The sequence below is a fragment of the Akebia trifoliata genome, chromosome 7 (assembly GCF_017979445.1).
Source record: "Akebia trifoliata isolate Shusen 1 chromosome 7, ASM1797944v1, whole genome shotgun sequence".
Lineage (NCBI taxonomy): Eukaryota > Viridiplantae > Streptophyta > Magnoliopsida > Ranunculales > Lardizabalaceae > Akebia > Akebia trifoliata.
This window is the reverse complement of record NC_141381.1, coordinates 23,805,318-23,817,914: the sequence shown is the minus strand read 5'-3', so window position 1 is coordinate 23,817,914 and position 12,597 is coordinate 23,805,318. Positions and strand designations below refer to the sequence as shown.

Below are 12,597 nucleotides of genomic sequence, written 5' to 3'. Positions count from 1 at the left end.
ATGGTAATTTGGGTATTTCAAAAATAATTAAAACTTAAGATGAGATTGTGGGATCACCAAGAAATAAAAAGTTTACTCAATGGACTATCAAAGTTACAGGCCAAAACTCATAGACCATTTAGGTTGAAATCCCTTTGTTAGGGCCTTTTAAGTAATTTTCTTAAAGAGTAAAGGTGATTTAGATTTTGAACTTGTCAAACTTCGTTTGTTCTAGTATTTAGTGATAAGCATGTTCTCAAACTATTAACATGCCTCCTTTGACCGAGGTCTTTTATGAGATATTAATGTAACTAATCTAAATGTCCTCATCTTTAATCTCTAGCTGATTGAGAAAAATCATTGATTTCTATAGGAATCGAATACTAGATTGAATAGGTTAAAAATAATTTACCATTGAGGTTAATAACTTACAGATGAAAGGTTTTTACCAAACCTTCGATTATATGACTCCATCTCCTCCAACGTTCAAACCTCAAGAACAAATTATTATTTTTCAAGAATGACAAATTTTTTAATAGAAAAATCAATGATTTTTTAGAATATTGTAGATGCAGGAAATTGCTCTACACTTTTCTTCTCTCCTAGCTCGGGCAGACCTGCAAATCAGCCCCCTCCGACGATCAAGTTAGACAAATTGATCAGAGTAATTTAGTTTCTTTCTTTTTAGAAGAAAAGAGAGAGAGAGAGATTTAAACCTTTATTCATGATCCTCTTTTATAGGCATACCACTTGATCGTTTTTTGTGCCACCCTTTGAAATGACTAAAGGCAGTTAGCTCACCCCCTGACATGTCAGCTACAGGAGTTGTTGTATCTGCCCTGCCACTTCTGGGATGGTTAGAGCGGATTTGATATGACGTGAGTCGTTAATGATGTCAATCAACTGTCGCATATGTCTGATCCACACAACCGACCTATGATGCCATTACCCGTACTACCTAACCTATCGGTGACTCGGATCCGAGCTCAATAATCCATTTGCACCCGAGGAGTTCAATCTACAGGGCTTACATATCGGTCCGTCCGAGCTTTGGAGATATTTCCAAGCTTAAATTCCTGCCACGTGTCCTTATTTTAGAATTTCCCTCACAAATACATTGAAGACAATGTTGAGTATGTTAAAAAATAGTTTTAAAAACACCAAGATCACAAATTTCAAGGGAAATTCTTCTATTCAAAATTAGAAGATAAGGGTATTTAGGCCATTTTGAATTTGTTTCCTAGACAACATCTATGTCAAGGGGCATGGCATCCATTTCTATTGGTATCACTAATATTGACCAAAAGGTAGAGGGACATGCTTAAATCATTCAAAAAATAAAGGTGATCTGCACGTTTTGGTGAATATTAGGGGTGGTGAATGGGTCATAATGGTGTCAACTTGTTTAACATGATTATTACATGGGTCGGGTCTAAGTTAGGGGTATCAACCCACTTAACCAGTTTTGACTTGTTTAGATATTTTGCCATTAATGTGTAGTTTTAAATATATTAACAATTTCTAGAATTTCGTAGAATTTTTTCATAATATATGTTTTTTTTTCAAATTCTATAAACTATAAAGGTGTTTTAAAATATTTTTCAAATAGTTAATAATTAAGTTTTTAGTGTGGGAAATAAAGCACTCTTTCCTTACTAAGTTATTTATATACTTATATTTATATTTTTTTAATTTATTTTTTAATTGAAATCTAGAGGCATGCAATGTTTGATTCCTAATATGGTAATTCATATGGGCAAAATGATCCTCACTAAGATTTAAGGCAAGTATGTCTATGCGATAATGAAATACACTTTGCTAAGCAAAAATAATAATAATAATAATAATAAACACTTTCCTTACTAAGTTAGTAAGGAAAGTTTTCCGTCCACATCACCTTATGGCCTCTAAAAACATAATATGATGCCACATCATTGTAAAGGACAAAAGTATATGAACTTTGACAACAACAAAAAAAGATTCAAAAGAAGTTATTTTTCACTAGTAAACTTAGTTTATGGTTGTATGACTTTATTTTTAGTAATAGTATTTTAGTTTTGATAGTGGAAATGAACTTATTTTTTTAAATAAAGATTAGAATTTATTAAACATGTTATATATGAGTTGGATCATGTTTATCTATCTATAAATGACTGGGTTTAAATTTTTTACATGATTTTTAAATGGGGCAGGTTTGAATTTGGTAAATTTTCATAATACACTTACCTCAACACTAACAAGACCCGACCCATTGCCACCCCTAGTGAATACTAAAAATAAACAATGACGCCTCCCCTTGTACCTTTGTCTTCTCTGAGACGCTAACATGAAATGACTTAACTGCCCTCACTTTCAACCTCTAGCTAGAAACAGTTGATTTGAGTAGAACTTTTCATTTGAGCATGCCACTTGGTGAGATGGTAACATGACTTAGGAAGTGGAGATCTTGAGTTTAAATACCCCTTAGAGCCACCCTCAAGGATTTATCCTAGAAATCACTTTGTGGGTGTGGAAGGAAGGGATTGCACATGGTTGAAGGATTACTCAATAAGGTTGCAACTCGAGCGGGTTGGTTGGGCCGGGTTGGGGATCAACCCGTGCCCAACCCAAACTTGACAAATAGTAACCTGCGTAGTTGCCCAACCCGACCTCTGGCATGAAATGTTCAACTTGAACCCTAGCCAAGTTAGGTTGGACAGGTTAATGCATTCCTCATTTATACTAGGTAATTGGTATTGGTAAAAGTTTATAAAAAGATAAGTAATGTGTAAAGGAACTAAAAATTTATAATTATTTTTCGTAAAATTGTGTTTCCAAAGTTTATATACATAAAATTAGAAGCAAATTTAAAGAGAGAAGGAAAATAATAAGATTAACTAAAATAATTATTTTTATATATTAATAATAGTAATTTTTAAGAAAAGAAAAACATTTATAGTTATAATATAATCATTGTCTGATAATATAGAATTATACTTAGTTTTGACATATAGATAAAGATAAACATACATATTGAAATATAAATTATGTGTGAAAAAAATCAAGATAAGAAATATTTTTAAATTATAATCATATTAAGTTTGAATTCGAGCAAATCGGGGTTGGCTGATACCTATGCCAGCTCCCAACCGGCTTTGAGTCAGGCATTTTTTTTTATTGCCCGAACCAAGCTAACTATGCCTAGACCTGACCAAAGGTCTGGTTCAATCTAGTAGGCTCGGGTTTTGCCCACCCAAGTTGCAGCCCTATTAGTCGGGCCTCTAAGAGGCCTGAATACCTTGGTTCCAAAAAAAATGTGAAGTAGGTTTTTGCAACGTCAATTCGTTTATCCCAACGTTGGTTATATGTGATCTTTTTGGAAAAATTGCTTAAGGAACCGTGACAAAGGGATTTCTTTTTTAATACCCCTTATTTTTTTTTCCATTGTAACGTAGTAGTTCATTTTTAGTAACTTTTTTTCTATCTTAATGTCCCTCACCCGCTTTCAATCAGTGAGATTCATGTTCAAATTGTCAATTCAAATCACTGAGATCAACCTTTGATCCAATTGTTAATCTTGACATTTGAATATGACTCATTGCAATCAACGATTCAAATTGTCGAGATCGGCCTTTTAACAATTGTTGATCTTCAATGTTTGAAAATGAATAATTGAGATCAAATATTCAAATTATCACAATTGACAATTCATGATTTGAGTTGGACATTTTATTGGGTGAGGGGCATTAAGAAAAAAAGATTTTACTAATTGGGATGTTACAATAAGTTCTCCAAAACTTAGTGTGCATTTAGAAAGATGTCCCTATTGCAAGGTCCATGGTTTAAAATCTTGTTTTGTTTTGTTATTTTGATTTTTCCAAAAATTGAAACATTGTTGAAACTTTACCAAATTTTTTTGAGACAAACAAGACATTATGAAGCATTAGTATTAACACATAACGAAATCTTTCATAAGACACCTAGGTTAAAGGGCATGTCATTCTTTGAAAAGACAAGGGTATCTCAAATATTTAGAAAATATGAAAGAGAAATTGTATAAGTAGGTCAGTCTTTAAGAGAAGACCGAGGTCAAGGGCCTTGTTAGCAATCTCCCATTTAATTCTTGAAAAATTCATGAATTTTTCATTTTTTTTTTCAATGAAAGTATTATTCTCTAGATTATTGAACTATTTTGAATAATTCACAAATTTTAAGTTTGAAAAGAATAAAACACTTCTTTTTATATGAATTTTACTACTTTTACGAATTTTTATAAAGTTCGATGGAGAAAAAAATGTTACTATAACTTGTTGTATGTTGCAAAGTGTAAATTTGTAAGTTGTGACGTGTAACACAAATCGACTTTGAAGCGGCCATGCTTCAAAATTTTGAAGGAACCCACATTTTTACACGACAAATGTCCCTTTTATCTTTAAAAAAATAATGGCACGTCCCTCTACATTTATTTGAGAGTACACCTAAATTTTTCAAATAGATGATTTGTCCCTTGACTTTGGTCTTCTTTTAAAAATCAATGGAACTGTAACCTCAACGTCATTATTATAACCACCATCACCTTCACCATCAACATTAACATTACCAATATCATCATCACCATCACTATTAACATCATTATCATATGGCCGGATTTTTGGTTTTCGAATTTTTGAAATGAAGTGGATAATACATGTATGAAGCATATGCGGCATATTTTCCATTTATCGAATTTTAGACCGGATTTTTACAATCCAAAATCGAATAGAAGTTGATTTTTTCATGAATCGAATTTTTGTCGTATTCCGAATTGCTAACAAGGGTCAAGGGCATGTTATCATTTTGACAACCCAATCTGATTTTCTCAAATACAAAATCAGAGATAGAGAGAAATAGATGCTAAAATCAGATATTTCACCAATGATTCGGCTTCCATTTCATCAACTTCCTCAATTTTTCGCAAGGAGAGAAAGAGAGAAGTATCTGACTTAAATTCCAATGACACAACTCTTGTGCAACTCCAACAATCCAGGTACTTTTCTCTTTCTCTATAGATATGTCTATATCTCACTATTTCAAGAAAAATCAAACGAAACTTGTAATGTTTTGATACTACATGCATTTCATTTCGGAATGTTGAAATTCTGAAATGTTTCATTTGAAACATTTTGAAACAAAACGAAATTTAAAACCATGGTAGGGTCTATTAAGTAACCACCCCTCCTCTTTTTTTTTTTTTTGGATGGTTCCTTAGAGGATATTAATTCTATATAGAGATGCCTTTCTTAGGGGAGGAATACTTGCCACGAGGGGTATAATTTTGTTTTCATCCTACAATTTTTGTGAGATAATTGATAACTGGTTTTGGAAAAGTACCAAGGATTTTTAGGTTATTTTCAAATAGTCTATTAGAGAAGATCAATGTCCATGGGGGGGAAAACATCAATTTGAAAACTTGGGGTGTACGCAAATATTCACCAAAATGTGTTGGTTGTTGTGAATTTGTTTTTTGGGAAAGCTTGATTCCTAATTATCAATGTTTGATAAGTAATTCCACAACCAAAAGTAAGACAATTGAGTAACAAAAACAAATAAAAATTATAATATTTTGATTTCTTTTTCTTACTGAGATCTCTTGTAACAAAGACTTTCCAACAGACTAGCAACCAAATAGATCTATTCAAGAAAATATTACTTTTGACAATGAGCTCAAGTAGCATTAACATGCACTAAATCTTATTGATGTTAATTTTGACAAGCAAAACAGTGTAGAAAAAGATCATCAATAGATAGGTGGGTACTTCATAATATCACATGTAAGATCACATTCGAGGCCTTACAAGGGACTGCGCCCCATCGACAAATATAGTAGTCCCAGTCGTATAGCGGGACTCATCACTGATCAAATAGGCAACTGTTGAAGCCAAATCATTTTTCAGATCAAGCCATCTTAGGAGTGGCATTGCCGCCTCGACTGCCCTCTCTGCCTTATTCTTCCCCACCCACAATAGATACTCGTCCCGCAAGTGCAAGCCACGGGCTATTGCATTGACTCTGATATGGTGCTTTCCAATCTCCATTGCAGACGCCTGAACATGCAATGTGTAGATATTATATTAAAACAACAATTCAATCGAGAAACCTATTGACTTGATTAGAGTGGCTTACAACTTCTAGGCTAAAGACAGTTATCCCAATGGTGATCAATTCTCACCCTACTTGATGGGGTCTAGGGCATAAAATGGGTCGGATTTCATCTTAAATCTGAGTGATTTGAATCTGAATTCAGTGGATTTGGACCTTGATTTGAGTTGGATCGGGGTCAGGTATAGATCTATCCCTATGTCCGTCTAGATCTAAATGATATATTGCTTTGAAAATTATATTTTTCACGTTTTCAAAATCTCTTTTTTCTACTACTTTAGAATCCGTTTGGAAAGAAAGTATAAAATAGAAAGTAGTTTTGAGAAAAAGTAACTTTAGAAAATAGAAAGTAGTTTCCTTTTGTTTTTTAAAAATTGAGATCTTTTATTTTTTAAAAGTAATTTTCTAAAATGAATTCAAACAGATTTTATAACTTTCAAAAATAAGAAAGTTACTTTTTTTTTTTTTTTTTTTTGTGTGTTTCCAAATGGCCTCTTAATATAACATGAATTCTATTAAAATAAAACAATTATAATAGTAAAATAGAATAGTATAACAACTAAAAGAATTATAGCAAAAAATGTTAAATGGTCTGAAATTATCAGATCAACCCAAATTAAGTAGTTCGGTTGGGTCAAATTTGGATTTAATAAAAGCAAAATGGTACGAATCTAATTTTAGCTAAGAGAACCCGAGTCAAATTCGGATACTGATCCAAATAAAAAAAAATTCAAACATAGACATGGATATACTTAGTTCCAGCCCATATTTGACCCATGTTAAGCCCTACATGGGTCGTGTGGGTTTTAGTCAAAAATAAATCAACTAATAATAAAATAAGGAATGATTTTCTGACTCCCCAATGTGGCATACTCAAAATACTCTCGTGATGTGGCATGTGTTAGAACTATAGATCGTTTTCCCTCGAGATACACAATTGCACATTTTTTGGGGATGTGTCTATGTATCCCGAGGCATAAATTCTATGGTTCTAGCACATGTCACATTAGGAGAGTATTTTTTAGTATGCCACGTGGGGGAGTCAAATTATCACGACTCTAATAAAATGTGTGTCCTTCGGAAGTGGATCCTCTGTAGCACATGGTTCTTGTAACATAGATCCAACGGATGAGAGAGAACTATATTGGAAAAAAAATTAACATCTCAACCTTTTGTGGTCATGATTTTTATCTGATTTAAAATAATAAAATTCATAAAACAACTTTTTTTCTTCTAAATCCATATCTATGAAAATGAACGGCTACTGCACACCCAATATTTCAAATGTGGAATGTAAGAGTATGGCTGATGTGGTGCTCTTTCAACCGTTCAATCTATGCTACACGGTGTTACAGGAACCTTATGTAAAGGAATTCGAAAAAAAAAAAAAAAAATCAACATATACCCTGACTAATTGTTGAATGCCAGCCAAGCATGAACCATAAGCAGTAGATCCCGAATAGATCCCTCTCTCACCACCCATGATTGTGGTAAAAAATACAATGGATCCTCCTGATTTGAAATCTCGCATTCTTTTACCAATTGCCTTTAATAGAAGCCATGGTGACATAAAATTAACTTTTACTGTCTTTTTGAACTCATCTTCTACCAAATCCAGAGGATCTTGCATCTTCCCTATTCAACATCATCATAAAAATTCTCACTCATTTTAATGAAAAACAATCAATCCATCATAGGAAATAGTTGACATATGCAATTGTCAAGAACCCTTGGCAATTGATCACTTTGTAAAGATATGTTAAATATACTTACCAACATAATTAAAGATAATTACGTTGTTTTACTTACATTGTTCCTCACAAGGTATTTATAGGAGTGAAACAAAAAATACCTAACATTTTATCATAAATTGCATGTGTCATCTCAAGTCATGAATAAAACCTACTCTCTCGACTTGATCAGGTCAACCAGCTAAGTTGCAAACTTAGATCTGTTGTGTATGTGAACACCCTTATAAAGTTCATTTAGTATTTTGATCAAACACCTATTGGGTATTTAGCCAAATACCTTATATGCTATACCTTCTAAGACCTTATTTGATAATGACAATAAAGGATAATCTAACTAATAGTAGCAAATGTAAAGAAGATAAACAAGCATACAAAGAAAAGAGTAAGAACACAATACCCACAACATGAGATTTTACGTGATTCACTCAAAGGTTATGTCCACGAAGGTATGAGCGTTGGAACTCGATTTCATTATTAAGAAAACATGGCAAATCAATACAAGGACTCATTTTATCACTTAGATTCACCTTCTTCTAGATCGTAATATTTCCAAATCTCTTGACCTCTCTTGGATTTCTATTTTTTTCTACTCTCTTATCTAGAAAAGACTTATACTTGAAATTATACTTCTTAAAACAAAAGAACAAAACTCTTTTTAGAAACACCATATAAGTGAGTCACTTACATAAGTTACAAGTCTAACCCAAATTACCTTAGACCGACCCAACAATACACACATTTGGACTAAACCTAATTGATTTTTGAATCATACTTCAACAAGATCCTCAAATGAATGTGCACAATAATCCTCACTCGAAGATCTGTTATCAGATGGGATCATTACAAATTTATCAAAGATAAGGATGGAACTTGAAACTAAGTAGGACAAGGAAAGGAATCCTTAACTAGAACGACAAGGATATGTGTTTTGGATTTGATTTGGAATTAGAAACCAACTCAATCAGGGGGATACTAAAATGATGGAAATGGGCCTTAGTCGGGAGTGGTCCATGGATGAGACTAAGTTGTTTTGAATGAGTCAACTCATCTCAAATGAGATAAATCATTTAACTCGATTTACAATATTCATTCATATACATTTATATGAAAATAGTTTTAACTATTTTTTATACTGTATGGTAGATTAGAAGATGTTTTATTATAAAATCATATTCTATTTAGATAATAAATGTTTAAATTCTATTTTTTTAATTATTTTTTTTTTAAATATAGAAAATCCTAGTTGACTCGGATATTAGATGTCATGTCTATCCACCTCATTCATGGATGGTACTAAGATGACTCGGTCTTGAACGAGATTTAAACCATGATCTATGTTGCATGTAATTGGACATAATATTCTTTCGTAAAAGTTACGGGCAATGAACGCCCATGAAAATTCAAAATTCATAAACATGAAGTTTGCCTTCCTAGTCCTATCCTAAGCATTTCTTGATTCTATTGCAACAATTCTGTTATATTTGATCTTATAACAGCATTATCAAATTAATCTACAGTCCTGCTATTGGCACCCCAACTTTTATTTGTTACACCTCAATTAAAACAAAAATAAATAAATCAATAATTGAGAATAAGTAAAGGTTGGAGTACCAATAGAAACTCTCTCCCTTATTTTTGTTTCGATTTTTATTTGTTCGATTTAAGATTTTATATGAGCCTAATCTTAATTGTAAATAACCGTTGAAGTTGTTATAATGCTTTGTAATGTTGAGATAATCACTTGAAACAAATAGTAGTTCTTTTAATCTACTCTGAAACAATAACGAAAATCTATTTTATCATCTAAAATAACAACAAAATAGAATAATTGAGATTCTAGATCGTATGCACACAAGGTGGAGGATTGAAATCCTCCTCCCACACCTCAATATGGAAGTGGATTCTCTGTAGCACATGGTTCCTGTAGTAACCTTGTAGCACATTTTCAATGATTGAAAAAACTCCACATTAAAGATTGAATTAGATCTCACAGCTTTAAAATATGTGGGGTTCAATAACCATTTATTTTAAAGAGATAGATCTGCATCAAAAACTTGTTTTAAATTTTTATTTATTTTTTTAAAATCTGATCTAAGTCATGGTCACAAGAGGTTGAGATGTTAATTTTTTTTTTTTTTTTTTTTTAAATACCTCTCCCACTACAGGAACTATGTGCTATAGAGGAGAGTGTTTGTTGGCTCACAGGGCTAATTGTGAGCAAATTTGCTCATGGTTCAATGACCATTTGACATGAGGTACAAATGACATCAGTAATAAGAGAGAAAAATTTTCTCTCTTGCCCACAGTGCAAAATAAAATTTTCCGAATTCAAAAACATAGTCCGATCCACGGAGTTGTAGAGATGAAACTATACGAATTTAAAAAATAAAAAATAAAACTGAATGAAAGACCTTTTTTTTTTTTTTCACTGTTGAATTTTAAGTTTGGAGAGTTGGTACCACCGTTCTTTTTCAATTCCAATTATACAAATATTTTTTTTTAATTTTAATATTTTGTTCATGAATAGGAGTTTTTTCATAAAATCAAGAAGACTGTCCTGTTGGATTGACTGACAATATCAGAATCCATGTGGCCTCGATATTAATTAAATCTTAAAATTGAAATTTGTATGCAGAGGATATCCGGGTGTCAGAGAGAAATTTTATTTCCATTGCTGATGTCATTTGTGTCACATGTCAAATGACTTGTGGACTGTGAGCAAATTTGCTGACGTGAAAAAAAAAATCACTTCTACCGAAGAATACTATTTCCACATCAATTTTTTGCTAATGTCACTTCAATTCCTTTGAAAATAAACAAAGAACTGCAGTGTGTGTGGCGTTAGAAAAAAATTGGTGTGGCAATAACAGCTCTCTTTTAAAATGGTCTGGCGGCAATGTTTCGATCAAGAAGAGAGACATTGGTGTTGTCTCGACCGAAACATTTTCGTTTTGGTTTCGACCGAGACATTGCGATATTTTGAACCATTTCCACGTACGTACCTTCGTAGCCGAAGCAATTGACCAAAGCATCCAAATTCCCCAAAAGTTTCCACGCCTTATCGACCGCTTGATCGAAGATTGCTTCTTGCTCCGATTCCATATCCACTCCAACCACTTCAATCCGATAAATTTCCTTCAAAGAAGCACTAATCCTTCCCGCCATGTTACGAAGACGACTCTCATCTCCCATCAAAACTAACCTAATTATCACAATTCACGAAACGAAAACACTAAAAACCTTAACAATCACAAAACCAAACTCTGAAAAACTAAAATCTAGAATCCAACCTGCAACCACGCTTGGCTAAATAATACGCGATGTTCTGAGAAATTTCGTCGCCGTCAGAGGTGAGCAAAACCTTCTTTGATGGATTCTCCATTCTTGAAACAGATAGAAACAACCAAACAGAGAGGAGAAGATTGAGACTCCCCTGATTTGTTGAGACAGATTTCTCTCTTTCCAGAGAACCTAAGAGATCTTTTTATATTATTAAGAGACGTACATCAAAATTTAAATCTCATCCGATACAGTGACTTGTCTATCCGTCTCGTTGGCGGACGATACGAGACGTCGCGGACGATACGAGACGTCTCGGACGAGATTTAAAACCATAGCTGAGACTGAAAGCTTGAAACCAAAAATGTGCAACACACCCCGAGAAACTCAGACCGATCACTCTACAGTCTACTTGAAAATTGGTGCGGGCCACAAACATAAATTTTCGACTCACCATGGTTTGCGGTCTGCAACTGCACTTGTCAGGTCACACATTATTAGTTTTTAAACTCGGTATCACGTCTCATCTCGTCTCGTTCACGCCGATACCGAGTTGACTCGGATCACATGTCTCGGCACTGGGACAATGATTTTTAATCATTTAAAAAATCTGAAAAAATTCAGAAATGATTCCTATTAAAAAAATGAACCCCAAACATATATATAGGTCCCGTTCAGCACCAAACATTTTGGCCAACATTTTAGCCAACTATTTATGTCCTTGGAATGGGCTGATTTTTTATGATGATGATCTCTACGGTGAAGAGATCATCCTCACCAAAAATCAGCCCATTTCAAAATTTCTAGCCCCATGTTTACAAGTTGAAAAATCGTGGACCGTCCATTTTTTGTAAACCATTTTTGATGGGATTAGAAGTTTTGGAATGGACTGATTTTTTGTGATGATGATCTCCTCACCGTACATAACATCCTCACTAAAAATCAGTCCATTCCAAAACTTCTAACTCATGTTTTGAAAAATGTTTTGCCAAAATGTTTGGTGTTGAACATTTCCCTATATATATATGGGTCGGGTTCCGTAGACTCACATTACGACTCACATTGCGACACACCGTTTTGTCTTATATGGGCAAAAATGTTTGGAATGGGCTGATTTTTTGTGAGGATGATCTCTATGGTGAGGAGATCATCCTTGCCAAAAATCAGCTCATTATGAAACTTCTAGTCCCATGTTTACAAGTTGAAAAATTTTAGACCGTCCAATTTTTGTAAATCAATTTTGATTCGGTGAGAAGTTTTGGAATGGGATGATTTTTTGCCAGGATAATCCCCTCATCACATAGATAAGCCTCACAAAAAATCAATCCATTCCAAACATTTTTTCCCATATAAGACAAACGGTGTGTCGCAATGTGAGTCATAATAGGGGTCGTAATAATGCTATCCTATATATAAATAGGGGACGGTTCGAGGGACGTCTTAGAAACCAATGAGAAAACCATGTTTCTCT

At 33.4% G+C, this 12,597-nt stretch overlaps 1 protein-coding gene across 1 annotated transcript; it reads right to left on the bottom strand.

Moving 5' to 3' along the window:
• Positions 1–5,531: 5,531 nt before the first annotated feature.
• LOC147398462 (uncharacterized) lies at positions 5,532–11,563 on the bottom strand. Its single transcript, XM_086447666.1, has 4 exons — positions 11,138–11,563; positions 10,850–11,049; positions 7,502–7,731; positions 5,532–6,041 (listed from the first exon to the last, which is right to left on the bottom strand). Exons 1-4 carry the CDS (start codon positions 11,227–11,229, stop codon positions 5,775–5,777), a joined length of 789 nt encoding a protein of 262 aa, XP_086303792.1. The 5' UTR covers positions 11,230–11,563; the 3' UTR covers positions 5,532–5,774.
• Between the last annotated feature and the right edge of the window lie 1,034 nt (positions 11,564–12,597).

What these genes read in the sequence shown, in the direction of transcription:
- LOC147398462 (XM_086447666.1), bottom strand. Translation starts at nt 11,229, where the DNA reads ATGGAGAATCCATCAAAGAAGGTTTTGCTCACCTCTGACGGCGACGAA. An exon ending in TTAGCCAAGCGTGGTTGCAG is followed by an intron (nt 11,050 to 11,137) that starts GTTGGATTCTAG and finishes TGTGATAATTAG; the next exon opens with GTTAGTTTTGATGGGAGATG. An exon ending in GCATTCAACAATTAGTCAGG is followed by an intron (nt 6,042 to 7,501) that starts GTATATGTTGAT and finishes TTGCATGTTCAG; the next exon opens with GCGTCTGCAATGGAGATTGG.